This window comes from Strix aluco, chromosome 4 (assembly GCF_031877795.1).
Source record: "Strix aluco isolate bStrAlu1 chromosome 4, bStrAlu1.hap1, whole genome shotgun sequence".
In the NCBI taxonomy this organism is placed as follows: Eukaryota; Metazoa; Chordata; class Aves; order Strigiformes; family Strigidae; genus Strix; species Strix aluco.
Genome location: NC_133934.1, coordinates 31,545,735 through 31,568,697, shown reverse-complemented (window position 1 = coordinate 31,568,697; position 22,963 = coordinate 31,545,735). Strand labels below are relative to the sequence as shown.

Here is a 22,963-nt window from a genome sequence, read left to right as displayed (position 1 = left end):
GGAAAAAATAAGATGAAAAAGCTCACGGGTGAGGATAAAGACAGGGAGATCATTTACCAATTACTGTCACGAGCAACACAGACTTGACTTCGGGAAGATTAATTTAATTTATCATCAATTAAAAATAGAGTAGGATGGTGAGAAACACAGACAAACTAAAAACACCTTCCTTCCACCCTCTGCTTTTTTCCAAGCTCAGCTTCACGGCTTCACTTGACTCTTTTAAATCCTTCCTACCCCAAGTGGTGCAGCAAGAATGAGGAATGGAAGCTGCAGTCAGTGCGTAACACTTAGTAACACTTCGACTTTGATGCTCCTTCCTCCTCACATTGTTCCCCTGTTCCAGCATGGGGTCCCTCCCACAGTATACATTCCTTCACGAACTGCTCATCTCTGCGCGGTACAGTCCTTCAGGAACAGGCTGCTCCAGCACGGGTCCCTCATGGCCACAGCTCCTGCCAGAAAACCTGCTTCTGGGTGGGCTCCTCTCCATGAGCTGCAGTTCCTGCCAACAGCCTGCTCCATGGGCTACAGCTTGCTTCAGGGCATATCCACTTGCTCCAGCACGGGGTCCTCCACAGGCTGCAGCGTGGATATCTGTTCCAACATGGTCCTCCACAGGCTGTAGCATGGGTATCTGCTCTGATGTGGTGCTCTCCACAGGCTGCACAGACAACCTGGCTCACTACGGTCTCCTCCAGAGGCTGCAGAGGAATCTGTACTCCGGTGCCTGAAGCACCTCCTCCCTCTCCGTCTTCACTAACCTTGGTGACTGCAGGGTTGTTTCTCTCATATTTTTCTTATTCCTCCCTCTCACTGCTGCTGAACAGCACTGTTTTTCACCCTTTCTTAAATACATTTTCACAGGGGAGCCACCAGCTTGGCTGATGGGCTCAGTTGTGACCCATGATGGGTCTGTTTTGAAGCCAGGTGGAACTGGCTGTGTCTCTTTTCAGAGGCCACCCTGCAGTCCCCCTGCTGCCAACACCTTGCCATGTAAACTTTCTACAGATCTATTCTAAATAAGAAAAAAGAATTTATGTGAACCTTTCATAATACAGGTTCCCAAGCCAAAAATAGTATTACAAAAATCAAGAATATTTTAGTCTTCCAAAATCAATAGGAAAAATCAGTTTACTACTATGCAAAACATTACAGCTAGCTTTTTTCCAGAATACCCAATCTAAAACTAGGTATAACAGTAAAACCATTGTAGAAATCCTAAGAGAAATCCTTTAAGGAAATAAGCAGCTTATAATATCCATTGCAACATCATCACAGGCAGTACTGTCAATCACTAAGCAAAATCCTATTTAAGAACTAGTGCTCTTAAAACAGCATGAAATAGCATCTTGTTTGAGGCAAATTTGAAAGGCAGAAGGAGGATGGGAGTTGGAAAATCACTGCAGATATTTAACACCTATACTTGAAAATTTAGAAGTTCTTTAGATTACCGGTTATCAGCCACCTGAAGAAGGTCTGCAATATAAGGGTCCTCTGGCTGAGGAACTGGATAGGCACTAACGCCTGATGGGGGGACAGGCTGGTCTATCTGCATGCGCTGACGCCTGAAGGGAATGCTTCTTTTTCTGCCACCTGAAAGCCCAAACCAAAAGGCCTATTACTTAAAGAAAGGGAGTCGTCTTCTTTAATACAAAATGAATTTTCCTATTTATTCCACTGCTGCTGAACTGGCATGTTTCACCATTTTAATCTTACTGTAATAAGTTGTTAAAATTTGTACATTCTAGACAACACCATTCTTGCAGGTTGGTATCATCTTTGTCAAAGTTCAGTTTTATAATACGTAAATATGCAAAGTTCGGTATAAGTACTTTTCCCTGATGTTTCATACCCTAAATATTCTACAGTTCAAACTTGTTGAATCTGTTAGTGATTTACCTTACTAAAAAAGCTAAATTAAAACATCACAAAAGACTTTTTTTTTCCACATTTAAGAACTGTTTTATGACTGAACTAACCTCTGCATTGTTTAGTAATGTTTTTTTTCCTTCTATCCTACTGTCATTTCAGTGAATGAATATCATAAGCATACCAAGCAAAACAGGTTATTTGCTTGGATGGTAACATTATATTAAAACCAAAGCAAAACACAGTATTATTTCCAGAAGGAACAATTACTCTTCATCACAATATTATATAAGAACATATAATACTTGGTGATATAGTATAGAAGAATCCCAGAATACTGGTGACATTGTAGCAAGTATGCAGAAAGACAGACAAAAGCGTAACATGGCATCTTTGAAGCGAAGGGCATGAAATGCAGAAAGGTGTGAAAAAATAGAGAGGAATTTTAATTTCACCTAACTACCTATTCACTGCTTTCAGATGCCAAAAACAGATAGGTAATTCAATGACTTGGAAAGAAAAAAAAATTTCAAAATTTTACAAAATACTTCTCAGTATTTCCCTTAGCTTGAAAAAAAAGAAGAAAAAGGAAACCCTAGAGAAAGAAATTAACCTGAAAGTAATGTCCAGAACGTTATAAGTCATCAAAAGACCTGTTAAATACTGTAAGCTTTCAGAAGGCTGGAATATTTACTTGTAGACATATTTTGCATCTTGCTGCTTTTAGATCTTGGTTACAAAATTCTGAATTAGTCACTTGCACATCATCAATTAGCTGTCAAAACGATTCAAGTGTCAAACAACCTGCCTCTGACTAAATTAGGTGCAGCATTAAAAAAACAAAAATAGCTGCTGATTAACAGTGCTTTCCAGTCAGATTTTAACCTAATAGTCTTCTAATGAATATAAGCTTGTATGCAGTTTTGTCTCTAATACAGGTGATGTGTTAATGACATTTCTTCCATACAGAAAAAAAGTGAATTCAGAGCCAAAACTTTCAAAAGGTAATAGTATTCTATTGGATAGTTATGTTACTGTAGTAACTTCTCTTCCTAGAAGAAAAAAAAAGCTTATGTTCTGAAGAGCCAAAAAAAGACCAGAGAAAAGTCTGTGTAAGTAATCTGTGATTATTTACACTCACCAGGTGTTTGCACCACTGCTTGCAGATTCTTCTCTTGAAGCTGCTGAATTTTTTCAGTCTTGGCTTTGTTCTCTTTTTCCAGCATTTTAATTTTGTGTACATATTGATTATTCAGAAATTTCAAGTCAGCTGTTTCATGCTCAACCCTCCTTAAGGAGGCTTTCAAATCTTCAAGGGAGAGAAAAAGCAGTATTATCTTTCTTATTCATTATTATTTTTCCTAGTAGCACCAAAACAGGCATAAAGAGAATCCTATATTCCTTTTCCATAACATGAAATTTTCAAATACACATACATATGTGCATATATATACACACAAAACCACACAAAAATATATTTATATGTTACAAATAAAACCCCTTTGTAAAAGAAAGGCACATTTAACAACAGTATTTCATTTTAAATTAAAAAGTAGCATTTCAAGGTATGAAAGTTTACGTTAAAAAGTTCTAACATTTTCATGTTTGATTGAAACAGTGATTTGTAGGACCTCAGAAGATTTTTAACTACAAAACAAATGTCTGTGCATGACCCTTAATTCATTAAAGGCACCACAGTCAATGACCACTCACACTCATGTATAAGTACAGAAAAATGGATCTGCGGATCAAGGATTTGGCTGCAATTTTATTTTGGCACGGAAGGATTTAAAAAAAGTATCATGACTCTTATATTACCTTTAACATGACGATCAGATTGCTCTTTCAGTTTTAATATTTCTAGATGCAGTTCATTATTTTCCCTGGTAAGTTTAGCGTTCTCTGTTTTATAAGGTTCCAAAATAGCATCGTAATTGCTGCATTCTTTTTCAGATTTTCCAGCTGATAACTTTGCACTGCGCAAGCTCTCAGTTGTATGAACTAGGTCACTAGAATAAAGGAGCATCAGATGTGTTAGAAATGTTATAGCCTTTACAGTGAGGAGGCAGATTGTTGTGACCTGAGAAACAAAACCCTTTCCCTGAGACCACATTAACTGTAGAACAAATGGGTTCAAAGAAAGGCAAAGAGAACATTCATGTAAGAAAAACTGAAAGACAGGATTCATTCACTTTAAAAAAAAGTAAATAGGAAAGGACAGGACAAATAAAATATAAAGACATTTAGAAAGCATATCAGGAGTTTACACCTGATAATTCAATAAACTCTCTTTTCTACATAAAGTGAGATATTCAAAATTGGCAAGATGATTTTTTCCTCAAAGCACTATGTAAATTGTAGCACAACTTACCACAGAAGAAACTTGAGGTAAAGAATTAAAAAGGCAGAAGGTTACTAGTATTTACAAAGAGATCAGAAGCTCCATAAGAGAGACTAGTGGTAAGTAGCTATAAACATTTTAGTGAAAATAAGATCAAAGTTAGTGATTGAGAGATTAAACCTATATGTTAGGCACCAGAATAAGACAATGTTGAAAGCAGATTACTCCACATCTGCCTACCTACGGTTCTTCCATCCATATTAGATGGTAAAGAGCAACAGAACCAGAATACCTCCATTTGCTTGTTTAGCCAAATAAAACTGGCTTACTATGGAAATTTCTATATTTGTAATCACATCAAAGCCATGAAATGGCAGATACATTAATAAGGTCACCTGAAAATTTGTTTTTCTTCTGTTATATGACCTGTAAAAACTGCAGGGATAGCAAATTTAAACTTCTCCAAATGAGATCATTAAAAAAATGGAGCTGTGAATGTTTTATTTTAAATCACAGTACAGACAACAGGGATTATTTTTTATACAACCAGTTATAAGAGTGTGTCCTTTAAGAGCATATCAATAGTGACTATTCTTGGCTCTCTTATGAGGTTAGAAAAGTTGAATTTTCCTAGACCATATATCCTTAGAAATAATTCTACTGAATTAAATTAAATCTTAAGATGTTCACATCACTTAATCAAACTCATTTAACTTCATCATACACAGGAAGTGAATGTAAGCTCCAAAATAATATTGCTTGAAAATAATCTTCAGACTAAGCATTCCCCTTATATGTCAACAATCAAACAATACCTACTATATGATTACTATGTTTTTTAATGAATCTCCTATTTAATACCTAAAAAGCTTTTCCACCAAAGGTAAACTCTCCACTGCCAATGGTTGCCGATAGCCCAGCTGATCTAGACGTTTCCTGAGATTAATGAACCTTCGCTCTGCAGTTGTAGTCATTGTAAACACACCTCCAAAGCAGCTTTTGTCACAGTCAGGAAAAATAGGACACCTGCAAAAGATTGTCTGTTACAGCATTTGTCCTTTAAAGAAGGAATAATACAGGAAAAAGTAATGGAAAAAACATTTTTTGTGTAGGAAATACAGTGCATAAGCGTGTCCTTAAAATTTAAATAAACCAAAAGAGAATCATAGAGCAACTAAAAAGTTCAAACACATTTACATATTTCTTTAAAAAGAATTATGGCCTTGGCAATTAGTTTTCTCTTTCCTAACATCTTAGTGTACGAACATAAATTTTTCTTTCCAATATGTAAGAACTGAAGTCTGAAAAGGTCTTTATCTGGGAAGACTAAGAAGTAGATTCTGATCTTTTTGAATCATGGTCATCATGGTATCTTCCACAATGCAAATTGACAGATTATTCTCAAAAACCTCATATACTTTTTTCTTTTATATGTAAATCTTACTTTCAAAGTTTACAAGGCAGTACTTAACATAACTTATGCCAACCATTTGTAAAATTGCATGAAATGTCTAAAACTTTAAAGAATTATTAACTTTGAACATCTTTTTTTCTATGAGGGAAAACAGGAAAGAAAAAAACCCACCAGTGTACTATAATGCTACCTGCATCTTTTTCTGGAAAATACAGTTCAAGGATCTTTTGACTGATTAGTTACCTTTTTATTACTAACCTGATCTAAAAGTGGCTGGATCAGCACTACTGTATCTGCATCCAGATGAGAATTTTGGTTTTGCGGTGTACTTCTGAGGGAGGAAGAATTTTTACATCATTATGTCCTTTTGGATTTAGAGATAGAATGAGAAAAGAAATGGAATACTAAAGTTGATGCTCCTCAGTGAAAACATCTCTTCAATAGTCAGAAATATTTTTGAAAAATAGTTCTTTCCATAAAACATTTTCCCTCTCATTTCTTCAGGAGTTTCAGTACGCACCTACTGGCTGCAAGACCTCAGCAGCCAAACTATGAGTCCAAGGAAGCATTCTTTGCATCTCACATAAAGGGGATAGCATACAGATACCATTTAAACCACGCTATTTCACAATTCCCCAGATTTAAAAAAGATATTAAATAAATATATGAAGGTATTTGAAAAAAAGCTATGTATGAATAATAAAATGAGAAAGCATGCAAGTTTCTCTCATGTGTGAGGCTGGAAAGTAAGATTTCATCTCATTGTATCAAAACACTACAAATAAGTCTAGCAACAGGACTGTGGTTGCCAGGTACTGCTCTATGGATGAGAGAAAATCACCAGTCTTATGAGCACAGCAGGTGCTGCCAAAATATTTGTTTAAAGACATTCAGGATATTGAGATATCAACTAAGCAATGGCATAGAGAACTATCCCTTACATATTGTACTGGGATGGTTAAGTTACCACTAAATGGTAACCATCAATGTACTAAGCAGAAGTCAATGTACTAAAGCCAGTGTACAAAATGCTCTTCGTTCTCCTGTGGCAGCCAAAGATGAAAGCTTGATGATGAGATCTTGGTATTTCTGCATTAATGTTGAGGATTCTGTGTTGAATTCAGGAAAACAGTGATTGTTACTGTGTCTAGATTTAGCCTCAGGAATACGTGGGCAACATGATACAGCCAGGAGCAGTCTGAGGAGTATCAAGAAGGACTACAGAGCCCTGGGAGTGGCAGTAAGGGACTCTGGAACGCAGGTAGTTTTTTCATCACTCTTCCCAGTCAAAGGGAAGGAGTCTGAAAGGACCAGTTGAATCTTGCAAATCAACAATTGGTTACTGGACCAGTGCCACAGCCAGGGATTTGGCTACTTAGATCATGGGGGTCATTTTGGGAAACCTGGTCTACTGGGGGCTGATGGGGTCCATCTGTCAGAGAAGGGAAAGAGCATCTTTGGACACTGACTTGCCCAGCTGGTGAAGAGGGCTTTAAACTAAAGTTGCCAGGGGAGGGGAACCTCAATCCATCCCACTCCTACTAGCTTGATGCCAGTGCCAGCAATAGATGCCCAGAGCCGGGAGAGGGGTCACAGATCAGCAGGAGAGCATCCGAAGAGCAGCACAAAGGAATTCCAGCCAGTAAGTCAGCTTCACTGGGGGCTCAACTTAAATGCCTCTGTGCAAACGCATGTAGCATGGGGAATAAACGAGAGGAGCTGGAGATGTGCACATGCCTGCAGGGCTATGATCTTATTGGCATCACGGAGACATGGTAGGATGGCTCCTATGGCTGGAGTGTTGGAATAGAAGGATACAGGCCCTTTAGAAAGGACAGGTGGGGGAGATGAGGAGGGTGTGACACTGCCCACTGTAGAAGATCAGGTTTGGGATCCTCAAAGGAACCTGAAGCTGTTCAAGTCCATGGGACCTGATGAGATAGATGCATATGCGGGTCCTGAGGGAACTGGTGGATGACGTGGCTAAACCACTATCTATGACAGTTGAGAAGTTGTGGCAGTCCGGTGAAGTTCCCGCTGACTGGAAAAGGGGAAACATAACCCCCATTTTTAAAAAGGGAAAAAAGGGGAACTACAGGCCAGTCAGTCTCACCTCTGTGCCCAACAAGATCATGGAGCGGATCCTCCTGGAAACTATGCTAGGGCACATGGAAAATAAGAAGGTGATTGGTGACAGCCAGCATGGCTTCACTAAGGGCAAGTCATGCCTGAAGAATTTGGTGGTCTTCTACGATGGGGTTAGAGCATTGGTGGATAAGAAAAGAGCAACTGACGTCATCTACCTGGACTTGTGCAAAGCATTTGACACTGTCCCACATGACATCCTTGTCTGTAAATTGGAGAGACATGGATTTGATGGATGGACCACTCAGTGGATAACGAACTGTCTGGGTGGTTACACTCAAAGAGTTGCAGTCAACGGCTCGGTGTCTGAGTGGGGAGCAATGATGAGTGGTGTTCTTCAGGGGTTGGTGTTGGGACCAGGGCTGTTTAACATCTCTGTTGGTGACATGGACAGTGGGATGGAGAGCACCCTCAGCAAGTTTGCCAATGACACCAAGATGTGTGGTGCAGTCGACACACTGGAAAGAAGGGATGTCATCCAGCGGGACCTGGGCAGGCTTGAGAGGTGGGCCCCTGTGAACCTCATGAAGTTCAACAAGGCCAAGTGCAAGGTCCTGCACGTGGGTCAGGGCAATCCCAAGCACAAATACAGGCTGGGCAATGAGTGGATTGAGAACAGCCCTGAGAAGAAGGACTTGGGGGTATTAGTGGATGGAAAACTGACTATGAGCCAGCAATGTGCGCTCACAACCCAGAAAGCCAGCTGTATCCTGGGCTGCATCAGGAGCAGTGTGGCCAGCAGGTTGAGGGAGGTGATTTTCCCCCTCTACCCTGCTTTTGTGAGACCCCACCTGCAGTACTGTGTCCAGCTCTGGGGCCTCCAACATAAGAAGGACATGGAGCTGTTTGAGTGGGTCCAGAGGAGGCCATGAAGGTGATCAGGGGGCTGGAGCACCTCCCTTATGAGGACAGGCTGAGAGAGTTGGGGTTGTTCAGCCTGGAGAAGAGAAGGCTCCAGGGAGACCTTATAGCAGTCTTTCAGTACTTAAAGGGGGCTACAGGAAAGATGGGGAGGGACTCTTGATGAGGGAATGTAGTGATAGGATGAGGGGTAATGGTTTTAAACTGAAAGAGGGTAGATTTAGATTAGATATAAGGAAGAAATTCTTTACTGTGAGGGTGGTGAGGCACTGGAAGTTGCCCAGAGAAGTTGTGGCTGCCCCCTCCCTGGAAGTGTTCAAGGCCAGGTTGGATGGAGCTTTGAGCAACCTGGTCTAGTGGAAGGTGTCCCTGCCCATGGCAGGGGGGTTGGAACTAGATGATCCTTAAGGTCCCTTCCAACCCCAACCATTCTGTGATTCTATGATTCTAATACATCTTGTATTACTACAGAAGTAAGCTGATAACTCTTGAGCCCATCTTCTCCTTAACAAGACCCGGATCAGTTAAAAAGATTAAATTAAGTTTGATGAATGATTTTAAACTAATAGTTTGTGTTTTATAAAGAGAAAGAATTTTTCTACTAATCGCGTTGAGAAAGTTTTACAGAAGAAACATGAAGAACAAAACTGTGTCACAGCTTGTAAAGGAATAAAGTTTTTCTAGAGTAACTGTGGAGAAAATAAATGGACAGATGTTAGCACTCCAGTAACTGTGGCTAGGAAGTAGATACAGGATCTTGCTAAATCATTGCAATGGACGTTTAAGTGAGGTGTAGTTACCTAAACATACCTTAATATTGAGAGGTACCAACAGCTTTCTGGTTGAATCACTCTGCTTCCTAAAGGCTAGGAATTAATTCAAGACATTAATGCTACCAGAATCAAACAAGAAAGGGTATTATATTCCCTAAAGCCACATCTGATCCAAAATTACTCCAGGAAAGAAGTAGCTGGAGTATAAGTCTAAGAGATGTCCAGGAATGAAAGTAAGAAGAATTGAGGGTCATTATTTCAGAGAGCTTAAAGTCTCCAAGGACAATACTCATTGTACACTCTTTGTTGGAAAGAAATTATGTGTCAGTAATTCCAGACCTCTGTCATTACAGACAACCATAGCATAAATCTCATATCCTAAACTTAAAGTCTATCACTACTCTTACCAAGACATCAAAAAGTAGTAACTTCTACTTTTTCTAGTAACTTCTCCATCAGGAAGATTTGGTTTTCAGGAAATATAAAATGAATATATGAACTGCTATACTGATTCAGTTGAATCCAAGATCAGTCAGACCCAATACCCCATGTCTCTGAGTTGCCACAGCAAGAGCATAAAAACATGAGTCAAATCTTACTCCTATGCACCATGTCCTTCTATAAGCCTATAGCGCAGGGACTTGATGGGCCTAAAGTTGACCTTAAATCATTGTAATAGTACCTGATAGACCTTTCTTAGACATGTCTAATTGTTTTCTTGAATCTTTTGCACTGTTACATTGCTATAGCCTGTGGCAATGAATTCCTGATTTTAACTGTATGTTTGGGAAAGTATATAACAAATTCATGGGCATGTGTGTATGCCCCCCCCCCCCCCCCCTTTCTTCTTTCTATTGTAAGGCATACTAAACAATAATTCCTTATTCATGCTTTCAGTCATTCATGATGGCATCTTTAGCAAATCTGTTTTCCAAAATTTTCTAGTAGCTTGTACAGCTTGCTCCTTTTCCATGTTTTTTCTGTGACTGAGATCACTCTGAAGGATTCTTTGCTGCAGCCTTCACTATTCATGATTCCTAACTTACCACTTGCCTTTCTGATTGCTCAAAGCATCAACTAGATGCATTCACAGTGACACTAACATCTCTTTTTCCAAGTGATACCTGCCACTTTAGAGCCCATGATGTGTATTACTTTGCCTGTATCAACACTGTTCCTTAACTCCCACTTTATTACTCAGTCCAGTGATACTCTTCTGCAACCCTTGGACTGCTCTTAACACATCCCTATGATGAGCAAATTTTGTCCCTCGCTGTTAACCCATTCTTTCAGATCGCTGATCAGTGTTAAACAACAGAAAATCTTCTGCACATTCACCATAAGGTAGTACTTTCTAGCTTTTCTTTTAACCACTTAAGTGAGCTATTAAATGACCTTTTCTCCATTTCTGAAAGAGACCTGCTTTCTTAAAAGCCTTTGGTAAAGAACTTTCTCAAAATCTTCTTGGAAATCCAAGTTTTCTACATCATTCCTACCCAGTCAACTCAATCCAGAATATCCTTTTCTTTAAAGAAACTTAATAGCCTCATGAATCATGACTGAGTTGTGATGAAAGGTATGTTGAACTTACTAGATTTTTCTGTAAATTTGCAAAGTAGTGGAAAGCACTCTTCACACCTTTGGCATTTCCCATGTGATAAATAGTTCCCATCATTCATTATCTAAATATTTCACGTAATTAAGTTCCAGTAGGAAGAAAATATTATTTCCATTTTAGATGAAAACCAGAAAACCAGATAAGCAAACAAGAAGGGAAAATTAAATGGTACTTTTCAGGCATTTCCAGACAAGGATTTATCTAGATGTCTAAATGAGTACATCTTTCAGTTACTCACAGAAGACGTATTCACAGCCAATAGCCTCACTTTTCGTTTCTCCTTTGTTCACGAATGTCGTGGTTTAAACCCAGCCGGCAGCCAAGCACCACGCAGCTGCTCACTCATCCTCCCCCGCCTGGGGAATGGGGAAAAGACTTGCAGGGGTAAAGGTAAGGAGACTTGTAGATTGAGATTAAAAAAAATTAATAATTGCAATAAAATAATAATAATAGAAAATACAAACGGGTAATGCGCAATGCGATTGCTCACCACCCCCTGACCAATGCCCATCCCATTCCTGGCTAGCAATCCCAGAGAAGCAAAGATCCCGAAAGTGTAATCCTGGAAGCAAGAGCTCCTGCTTCCCAGCTGACCCTCATCTATACCTTTAGCATGATGTTATATGATATGGAATATTTCATTGGCCAGTTTGGCTCCATTGCTCTGGCTGTGCTCCCTCCCAGCTTCTTGTACACCTGCATGCTCGTAGGACATGGTAAATTGAAAAGTCCTTGATCTCTTAGCAACAACTGAAAACACCAGTCTTATCAATGTTCTTCTCATACCAAATCCCATACTGAATCCAAAACACAGCACTATTCTGGCTACTAAGAAAAATTAGCTCTATCCCAGCAGAAACCAGAACAACAAAGACTGCTAAAGAGAACAACTTTCATGTGCTTCATTTTGTGACACGCCTGGATGGTTGCCAGCATTCTTTTGAAGACCTGGATGTTTATGAAATAGTCATAGTTAGCACCTATAAACTGTTTCCTATTGTTCTAAGTCACCAGTGACTGAAACCGAACATTGACATGAAACATGGGCAATAATGGAACTTCAAATCCAGTTCCTTCAGGCTGTAAGCATAGAATCAGTTTGCATAAAATTGTGTGAAAGAAGCAATGTTAGTAAGTATTAGACTAACCATTACAGGTAGAATATGAAACAGAAAAGCTTTAGCACATTGAAGCCCTGCTTTCAGTCTGAAAACAAGGCGGCAAATTTGATGGTGAGTATAGGTTAAGAACTGTTCCAGATGCAATACCTGTGTTATGAGTAAGAAAATGTAATAATAAAAAAGCAGAGCAAAGATGTATCTTGGCCGTGGAAGATATAATACAGTCATTGAGCCATAGGGAAGAAAGATAAAACTACATAGCTTACAATGGAACACAAAAAAATTAGCACGGACAAATTTATATGCTATGAAATCAATTTCTTTATTGAGTATATAACATTAACACCAAAGACAATTATGAACTGGAGTCTCCAGTCTCAGTTCTGAGAAATACCAAAATGGATTATTCATTCATCAAAACTGATATGCTAAAGGCTTTTTTTTTTTTTTGCATGTATGTGAAATACATTTACAAAAGATCTGTTCCTGTCCTGTAATTACTGGTCATGTAGCTCGTGGTGCTAGAAAGAGCTAGTTTTGTTTTCACCCAGGTAAAAAATGCACCTAGTGCACCGACCATCTGACTACAGCAATGCCCTAATACATGCCTCTACACAGCCCATGGACACTGAAGGCTGCGTTGTGAAATGCTGTTACTGCAGCACCATTTTCAAGATGCACTGAATGAGCCTGCACTTGTTTTGGCAGTCTGTTTTCAAGTGGATTTGCTGGGAGTTCACTTCTGACTCAGTATTCATACACCACGTTTGCTAGGAAGTGTCACCACCTTGCCAGTAGCAAGACAACTCTTGCTCTAAAAAAAGATATTTCTTCCTTAAATTGTCACCAAAACCTGTAAGTTTACATTACAGTACAAGAGAACTCTAGCGATTATGAGCCTGCTCATCACCTGTCTCCCCAAACTGGAACCTTCATAGACCTTTCGGCAACCCCAACCGATACCTACCGAGGGGCAGTCAGTCCCTTTTTAAACTGGTTTGGTTTTACTTTTTGCACCCTCCCTCCGGGTCGGTTTTACCAGACATACCGTTAAAAGCAAATTCTTGCAGGACGAGGCACTAAGGAGTAGCCGACAAGTTTCCGTGAGGCTTCGGCAGAGATGCAGCTCCAGCGGGGAAGGGGGGGCTGCAGCGCCCCGCGGGAACAAGAGACCAGCGTGTAGGCCAGACGCCGTGGGGGCTGCTCACGCTAACGTGCCGAGCCCAGGGGCTGAGCAGACGGAAGCGGCCCAGCGCCACGCTGTCCTCAGGGTTGCTGCAACGGCCGTCGCCGCGACCGCGGGAGCCCAGGCTAGCCGCTGAGCGCCGCCGCCCGCCTGCGGGGAGCCGCGGTCCCGCCGACAGCACCCTCGTCCTTCCCCTAAGGGCCCCCCCGCCCCGGCGGACACGAGCCCCGCCCCGGCGGACACGAGCCCCGCCCGCGCCCCCAACGCTCCCCGGGGCTGGCGCTCCCGCTCCGCAGCCCCCGCGGCCGCACCGGCGGTTTGAAAATGGCGCGCGGAGCAGCGGCCGCTTCCGCCCCGTCGCCTCAGCAACGGGGCACGCGCCCCCACCCGCGGCCGGCCGAGCCAACCGCCGCCTGCCCCGCCCCGCCGCCCGGCAGCCCTCGCGCCGAGGGGCGGGTGACGCATGGGGGTGACGCACGCGGGTGACGCGGGGCGCTCGCGCGCTCAGGCTGGGCGCGGGAAGCAGCCGAGGCTGAAAGGGGCGGGCGCGGCCGGGCGCGGGGGGCGCGGCGGCCCCCGGGGCTGCACTGGGCACTCTGACACGCGGCCTGACGCGGGGCTGACGGCCGAACTGTCCCCCCTGTCAGAGGGGAGCTGCGGCCAGAGGGGAGCGGCGGATGTTACCGCCGCTCGTGATCCTTTTCCACAGGGCCTTACTTGCATTTACTGCCCGTAGTAGAGCTGCCTGGTGCGTAGCTGCTGTGGCCAGACTTGGGGGAGCGGAGTATCTGATGTGAGAGTGACAGGTACTCCTCATTTATAAGCTGTCTGTACTCCTTTAAGGGAAGTTCTCCCCTTGGTGTTGTTTCAGCTACCTTTTGTCTCGTGCAGAGACACTGTAAGCAGGTTATACACAACTTGGATCAAGTATTTTATTAGTAAACAACAGACAACTAGGAGTTAATGAGCTACAAGAAGCATTAGTATGCTCACCCAAATCCAGGTGCCTCAATGGTGCAGTTGCCATCTAGCAGGTTAGTTTTTCCTTCTGAGTTTTACAACATTCTCATTCCTAGTACTGTTTGATTTTTATTCTTGCATCTCAGAAATCTTACCTTTGTCTGCACATTTACCTTTATTGTACCTGTTTCTATGCTATGTACACCCCAGCTCTATCCAACAACTTGGCAATTTCCTCAAACTGTACAGAGAAAACTAGGTCCTGAATCACTGGCAGCTGAAGCTCCAGGTGGAAGATGGGGTTACATGAGACAGGAATATACTGATGCTACATCACAGTTACTAAAAGGAAGAAAAAAAACTAAACATGTTAAGAAATAGACCAATTCTACTTCAACGCTCAGAGACAAAATAATGGAAATAACTCCGCATTTTCACCTTTTTGAAATAACACTCCATAAAGAATATGATGAACAGAGTTTAATTAAGAATTATAGCCACAGTCACAATACATTTCAGAGCATGAATTCAGTATTCCCACTGCATAAAGTTCCACATCCATACTTTCTACAATAAGGGAAAAGATATTATAGTCTTTAATGCTTACATAATTTCCAAGATGCAAAATATTAGTGAAAACAGTAGTATCCTTTTTTGTATACTATGAAGGTAGTGCTTACTGCTTTTAGCAAGAGAAGATATTATAAATAAAAGTATCTGAACGTTAGGGGAAGGGAAAAATTATATCCAAAGTGTTTCACAGGATTAATGCTTTCTAGCAGTACTTCAACCCAGAAGAGCAACAAATCCCCGTAGGTTTCATTCTGCCCCAAAAGACACTGGAAGCAGGAGTGTAACTTGACACATACGGCTGTTAACTACACATGGAAATTCACCTTTTTAAAAACAAATAGCATTTATAGTGTTTGATTCCCTTATACACAGGCACAAACTTCACTAGCTTCTCCTTCCCCTTCTAGAACTTAATGAGACTGTGCAATACTGGAGCAGTAGTCTAAAATATCCTGTATAGTGAATTCCATAGTAATTCCTGATCCAGGATAGCAGCGAGCTATCAGCCCTTCAAAGTGCTTGTATTGTCGTATAAACTCATCTTGCATGGAATGCCACACAACCTGCCAAAGAAAGCAAACTTTAGGAAATGTCAACTAGCACAATGCACTATATGTGAACTACAAAACATTGGCTCATTAATTGGTTTTCAGTTCAGGTGTCATTTTAAAACTAAAGCTTGCTAACAACATAGTTCAGTAAACTGAGTTGCTGCATTAAAAAAAAAAAAAAGATTGAAGCTTTTTACCCATTAAGTTTAAGATCTTCAATGATTACATGACTCCTATCAGAGCTGCAAAGCATAAAATGGTAAAGATGAGGAAGTTGCCCTAAAAGAGGTACTGCTTTTGTCTTTAAACACCCAAACCAGAACAGTACTACTAATTCACATATCAGACTTTAAAAAAAAAAAACTGTTAATACATGTTAAACTCTTAAATCTACTTATTTATTCCAGTGAGAAAGTTTACAGAGTATAAGAAAAAACTTAGATAATGTAACTATTGGAAAAGATGTAACTGAAAGTACATTCTGCTATAGTGTACTAGCTAAATTTTATACCAGGTTAATGGTTCATTTAGATCTCATTCTCTCTACTTCCAGTCTACTTTGCAGAACAGAGATCACCCATTAATGATCAGCTAGGGAATCATGAAGGAAGTTTCTTTCTGAACTCTATCTTTACCCCCACAGTTCAAATCAATGTTACAACAAATAGAATCAAAGTGAGATTATAAAAAAATCCACTCAAAATTAATGATTTTTCAGAGTTATGCTGAAGCTAAGCAGCTCTCACAATACATATGCAAAAGCAATAATAAAAAGCCTTTGTGTAAACATTACAAGGTTTTTAAGCCATGATTTAGTTTACCTGAAGTAAGTTTTCTTCTTCACAGAGATGTTTATCTACCTTCTTGTAAAGATTATCCAATCCCTTCTTCACTTCCTTACCAGGATATTCCTTTATAACTTTACGAAGCTCTTGTTTATTAAAAGCCAGTTGATAGCTTACTTCCTCTTCTCGTATACCTTGTGCCACACGAGCTTCAACACCTTCAAAAAAATGCTAACAAATAAGAACAGCATTAATGATTATCACCAATCTAAACTAATTAGCTGAACAAGCATATGTATAGTTAAGTCTTGATTCTGCTTGTCAACTGTTGTGTGTTCCCCCCCATTTTTGTTTTTCAATTGGGCATGAAGTAGTGCTCAGCTATAAACATTAAAAGCACAGCCCAACAACACACCACTCTTAAGTACCAGTGTAAGTCTGAAATCAAGCATTTCTAGAAGCAATCAAGCTTTTCTTGTAACTAATACTGAATCAGCCTCAAAATCCTCAATTAATGAGGCTGTAGCCTGGGAAAATACTGGATCTTTCAGATAAACTGAGTAAACACCTGATTTCTCTACTTAAACCAGAATTAGACAACAGCAATACTTGTTCATAATTGCCCTCTCACTGCCCCACACCAGTTGGCTCAGCATAATAAAAATGGAGAGAACTATGCCTAGGAACACACATGTAGAGCTACAACATTATTTGAAACAGTGCACTGGGTCTGGCCAGGACAGAGTTAATTTTCTTCATAGCAGCCCATATGGTGCTGTGTTTTGGATCTGTGGCTAAAACAGGGCTGACAACACACCAATGTTTTGGTTATTGCTGGTTATTTGGTTATTGTCCAACAGGTCCAAGGGCATTCCATAGCATGTAACATCATGCTCAGCTATAAAAATTAGGGTTAGGGGAGGGGGCAGGGGTGGTGGTTGTCTTCAGGGTGACTGTTGCTCAGAAACTGACTGAGGATCAGTCTGCTTGTGGGAGGTAGTGAGTGACTGCCTTGATATCACTTATTCCCCCCCACCCCCACCCCCTTTCCTTCACTGATTAAACTGTCTTTATCTCCACTCCCTCACTTTTACTCTTCCTATTCTCTCCCCTGTCCTGCTTGGGGAGGGGGGAGTGAGCAAGTACTCGTGGCAGCTTATGTGCTGGCCAGAGTCAACCCACAACAAGTGGAAAGCAGCAATAAAGCACTTTAATTTTCAGAAAGAGAATACATCTTACTTAGACTTTTCAGAAAGATGAATGGCTGAAATCCTGCTTATAGAAAAAGCAGTGAACAATGGGAAACATTCAGTGGGCAGAACTGAGTCTGAACCTAAGTCAGCATTCAGTTTAACATTTAGTTCAACTTCAGACATCCAGAACTTTCCTAAAACTTTTCTTATTGTTGAACAGTTCAGAAACTACAGCAATTTTCTCTGCAGTTGAGGTGGGGAGAATTATCCCAAAGCTTCGGATTACTTTTCCCTTTGCTTTTTCCTTCCTTAAAACCATTTGCTTAAGACACAACTAATGTTTAGTCAGTACTATTAATTGGCATGAAAAATTGGCGTTTTTTTAATCCAAGACTATTACCCTCATGAGTACTTTTGCCAGGCATACCTGAGTCTGAAATAATAAAATAGAGATTATGATGGATGCAGTGATAAAGAGATCAGATAGTGCAAACTAAAAACTTGAGAAAGACTACTCTCTACCATTTAAATGTATATAAACTCAAGTTTATACACTTACATTTAATTTTTCAAGAGGCTGTCCGAGTGAGTAGATTACATAAGACTGAAGATGATCAGTGTATTTCTGTTTGGCTTCTTTCTTCTCAGCCTCAAGACAAGAAATTTTTAAGCGAGAAAGTGTTGCAAAAATATGATGGAAGTTCTCCATCATGACCACATCTCTGGGAGTTTTCTGGCTTTCATTAGCTACTTTCTCAACTGAAAGAAAAAGGAAGCAGAACACTTAAAATACCAAAAGGACAACCAAATTCAGAAAAACATAACCAATAATCATAATGTTGTCAGAAAAGGAACTTGGGATTTTATGTCAGTGATAACCATTTGTATGAGTGATTGTTGTAATTACCACTAAATACATCAATATCCGAGAGCCTTCAAAAGAAGTAACAAATACATACAGGCTCTAAGACCATGAAATTTGTATGCCAAAAAGTCCCTTCTAGAAAGATACAAAATAGTGACTATGTATCATCTCATTTACAGAAGTGAGAACCCACATTCTGAGGAGGCTTCCGTTATCCCTAATGAATTTCACATGATAAACAATTTAAGAAAAGTCTATTTCTTAAACTGTTTAAGAAAAATCAAAGAAAATTGATTTCCCTCTTTGCTAGAACAAAATCTTCAATAAGGTGGTGGGGTTTTTTTAAAGTGTACTTCTCAGTCTCTCAATTTTTGCTTATTACTTTTATGGTCAAAGTTACTGTCAATCCCCAAATTTAATAATAAAAATGGATAATCCCGCACATAGGTCTCTTACTTTCATTCCCCCCACCCAAAACCCAGGGCAGGCAAAAGAAATTCTACCTATCACTCCCTTATTGCACCGAAAAGCAGGCTCAAAGAGGGTGGCTGCAGCCAAGAGGGCAATTCAGTCTCTATGCCCATTCATCCATTAATCATTTTCCTGATACTACCAGGATGCCCACCATGAAAACGATCCTGGCCACCAGAGTATGAATAAAGATCACAAATTCATTTCAGTCACAACACTGAATTGCCAACTAAGAAAAGTCTGCTACTGCCAATTTTGTTCTTCCCATATAACTTTCTACCCTATACCACACCCCCAGTTCCACCTGAAGTACTACATCTTTCTGAACCATTTCAAATATTACCTGTAAATTAAACATCCTACTGCATTAAACATACCGCTTGCACTGATTTTGTACATAACTTTATTTCATCTTCATTACTTACTTCTATCCCTTATCCTCCCCCATCATAATTCTTTGTTCTTTAAGTTCACTTTGTACTTGTCTGAAACAGATTGTTTCTTCTTCGGTGTTTGTCTGCTATCATTCTGAACCCCTTTTAAAACACACTTTTCTAAATTCTTCCTACACTAGTTATTTTATTATTGTATAGTTTTGCCTATCTATTGGTGTTTGCTTAGCTTTATCACCTGAACAGTAAATTCTTAAGGACAGAAAAGTTGAGTGCAATCAATTAGAAAACGTTTTCAAAATTGACTTTCCTATCAGCTGGGATACTCCTGCTGACTACATATGGACTCTAGACTACTGTACTATGAAGTAATGTCTCTTGCTGATTTCCTAACCTTTCAGAGCTGCTATGCTGTCATTTCCTCAAACTAGCTTTATTGCCTCTACTGTCTCCTCTTGCCCAATCTTCCCCTAAAAAAAGAGGTAAGTCTCAGTGGTTGGAAATTACTATACATGGAGTAGTTTGAAAATCTGCAGGTGAATCAGTATGGAGAGGCCGGTCCATCTGTGTCCGTCCGTTCCCCTCCCTCCATTTTAAAAGGGAATGACATTTTTCCCAGAGTTCATTGGCTTGCATATCACTCTCCCCCTGGCCTTTTTTTTTTTTGTTAATGTTAAATAAAACCCATAGAATAAGGGTGTTGCTGCTGTTTTTCCAGACCATAGCTGGGAAAATAGGGAGGACTGGAGAGACATTCTGCTGTGTCAGGCTAGGACACAAAGGACCTAACCTGCCAAGAAAGGGTCAAATTCATAGCTAGAATTCAAATGATTTGTTTTAGACAGGGCTGTGAAGATGAACAGCATTAGGGCTAAATGCCAGGGATTCCATCAAGATTCATCTCCTCAACTGGGAGAGAAAAGACAGGAAACCACTTCAGATTGAACATGCTGTGTTGCTGCTACCTCCTCTCTCCCTCCAGAGTCTAAACCACTTCTCTGTCATAACTGAAAGTTACTTTACAGGTATGTACAAAGGGAAATATCTACAGTTTGCTCTTAAAAAGTATATTACAATCAAAAGGTTTACACTTGCTCTCCTCCTGATAACAGAGACGACCAACATGTCAGCACAATATTGGTCACGTGGCTTGCAATAGACAGTCTTAAAAAAAAAATCGTCTGTTAATTAGAGCAAAATTATAAATGGGAGGAAACAATCATTGTAACTATGACAACCTCAGAAGACTTACCACTGACAAAAACAGCTCTAATAAGTTTTATGTAGGCTTTATCTAGATCTCCTCGTCGTTCTGCATTTTTGAAAATGGATTCAGCAAGGGCTGCAAACTCTTCAAATTCAGCAACAAATGGAAGGATCCCAACTTTACTCTTCTTTGAGATTTTTACTTCATCCATCTGCTTCATTTGATTACTCTTAAATTCAAAACAAGAACAGATGTTAGCCTCTGACTCCAGACAGTGTAAGAACTAGTAAAATAAAAGAAAAATGCAGGTATACTGTGAAACTGGCATTTATTCAAACATGGAAATAATTTTATCTTTGAATTAGTATATCTACTTAGTCTTCCTTTTTACCCTCAAAAATTTGTTAAGAAATAAAATAACTGAAAAGAAAAAAGGAAGATGGGCAAGTAAAATCTTTAGCTTTTATTCTTTGTTGGTTTACTTAGCACTAAAAGAAAAAAAAAATCCACACCAAACTTATCCATCAGAAGCAATTAACAATTTTTATTCTACAATCTAACAAGGAACTTCACTTTTCTGATTCAGCCAAGCTAACAATTCCTTTTGCTACAGGAAGTGTCTTTAATCTTCTACTGAAATTTTATTTCTGAGTATAATCCAAAAAAATCATCTTCAAAGTATTTTAAGTATTAAACTGGTATTATGTTGGCCTACAGTCGAATTATATTTATGACAATACAAAAAAGTTATACCAGCAGCTGTTTTCATTAAACTTGCCATATTTCATATAACGGTCATATTGTATTGGCAAAAGGAAGTTTGACAGTAGAAGCTGCCTCTACTACTGCCAAAAGATTTGCCATTTTATCTAAACCAAGTTTTTGTTAGATATAAGATAGAAATAACTGAACACATGGAAGAGATGTCTCTTTGGCATATTACACTTAAAGGAGAAAAGCAAAACCCTCCTAAATTCATGAGGTTTTGTTTTGCTAAGTAAAAAAAGGCAGAGCGCTATAGTTTACTTCACTGACTTCAGTAATCTCAGTAAGAGTACAAGTTTAAATAACTAAAAATGTCAGCTAGCTCACAGCAGTGAATGAGTGGTCATGTGTGTTACAAATAGCTAATTATTGAAGAAAACTCGAATGGGGAGGAAAAAGAAACACAACCACCAATTAGTTTACCTTTTTTGAAGGTGTGGCCAGTAGAAGAGCAATAAAGTTACTCATTTTCACTTCAAATTAAAAGCAAAAATGTAACCATAAAGAAATGCAAAATCAAACCGGGTAGGAGTGGGCTTCCTATACTATAGTTAATGAGGAATAACTAAAGAACTTACAATGCATTTATCAAAGTTCCGTTTGACAGTCACCAAAACGTTTCCAAGTGTTGTGCTGAGAAAGGAAGCTGGGTCCACATTTTGTGCTGTCCATACATGATGACTCATCTTAACTAACATATAAAGGGAATTAAAGCTATCGATCTTGTCCCCCAGCGCTATAAGATTATTCAGCTCAGGTTCAATACAACGAAATATTTTTGTCATCATTTGTCGGATCATGTCCTTCCTATTAAAAATGCATAAGATAAAAATATTACTCTGACAGTTTACTAGGCTATTTTACATGTTCTTTGATAACATTTTTAGGACAAATTTATTGGATATAGTAGTCTCATTTGCAATCAACAAATCTCATGATTTTCAGAATGTTGCTAAGGGAAAAAATGCCAATGCCACACAGTAAAAAAAAATCAATAATCACAGGTATAAAATATTCCAAGAAGTATTTTTTGTGTGGAAGCTGCCACACACTCAAATTCAGAACTTTGCTAAGCATATTTGCCTAAGCATATTTTACATATTACAGTGCCTAGTTTCACTTTGCAAACTATTAGAGAATTAAGCATCTTTTTTACACTACTATAGACAGAAACATCCATCCTGTATATAAAAATTTTTGTATTTACTGACACATTCAGTGTCTAGGTACAAAGAGATCACTATTCACTTTCACTAAATGGGAACAATTTCCGATTATAGAAAAAAGTTTTATATGCCAAATAAATTCACATGTAGGTTTAAGAATCAATAATAAACACCAGCAGCACATACTCAGATGATATTGTTTGTGGAATACCAGAAGTGTATGAACGAGATAATGTTCCTCCATCCATCTCCTCCGCTTCATTCTGTGAGAACAAGCAATGTATATAAAGGAAGCTGAAAGCTTGTCTCAGATTCTGTATTTAAGTGATAAGTGTATCTGACAAAACCAACATAATTACCAGCTTCCACCCCCACCCCCCAAAGTAGCAAATACAGTGGCTTGCAAGGTTCTGGTAGTTTTCTGGTGATGTTCCACCAAATTCAATACTATCCGCAATTACTTCCTATTGCCTTCTTACATAGCATGATGACATGTTTACTGTGATCTTATGAGAAAACAAAGCCATGGCACAAGAAACATGTCAGTCCTCCTTTAATAGATTTTGTATTATTGGTCAGCCAAAAATAAAGATTCTGCTAGCTAATGGAGAAAAAACAAAGCATTGATCACCTGGATCACATAACTGCCAGATAAAATCAGAAGTTATCTTTTAAACAGGTCCCTTATAAGGCCTGTTCAGTAT

At 39.6% G+C, this 22,963-nt stretch overlaps 2 protein-coding genes across 10 annotated transcripts in view; both read right to left on the bottom strand.

The window, feature by feature from the left end:
• Positions 1–13,513, bottom strand: part of CEP135 (centrosomal protein 135) — a 42,016-nt gene extending 28,503 nt beyond the window's left edge. Inside the window, exons 1-6 of one of the 2 annotated variants that reach the window (XM_074822604.1) lie at positions 13,194–13,513; positions 5,886–5,991; positions 5,075–5,239; positions 3,691–3,881; positions 3,014–3,181; positions 1,455–1,596 (exon numbers count right to left, since the gene is read on the bottom strand). In XM_074822604.1, the coding sequence (XP_074678705.1) occupies positions 1,455–1,596; positions 3,014–3,181; positions 3,691–3,881; positions 5,075–5,187 (614 nt within the window). In that variant the 5' untranslated portion in view covers positions 5,188–5,239; positions 5,886–5,991; positions 13,194–13,513. The remainder of the gene's footprint in view (positions 1–1,454; positions 1,597–3,013; positions 3,182–3,690; positions 3,882–5,074; positions 5,240–5,885; positions 5,992–13,193) is intronic. The other variant, XM_074822603.1, reaches the window with a different exon arrangement.
• Positions 13,514–14,756: 1,243 nt separating this feature from the next.
• The window catches only part of EXOC1 (exocyst complex component 1), a 32,151-nt gene continuing 23,944 nt past the window's right edge, over positions 14,757–22,963 (bottom strand). For all 8 annotated transcript variants that reach the window (XM_074822594.1, XM_074822598.1, XM_074822599.1 and 5 more), the window contains 6 exons: positions 22,446–22,522; positions 21,672–21,900; positions 20,374–20,557; positions 17,953–18,152; positions 16,237–16,431; positions 14,757–15,427 (listed from right to left, as the gene is read on the bottom strand). In XM_074822594.1, the coding sequence (XP_074678695.1) occupies positions 15,275–15,427; positions 16,237–16,431; positions 17,953–18,152; positions 20,374–20,557; positions 21,672–21,900; positions 22,446–22,522 (1,038 nt within the window). In that variant the 3' untranslated portion in view covers positions 14,757–15,274. The remainder of the gene's footprint in view (positions 15,428–16,236; positions 16,432–17,952; positions 18,153–20,373; positions 20,558–21,671; positions 21,901–22,445; positions 22,523–22,963) is intronic.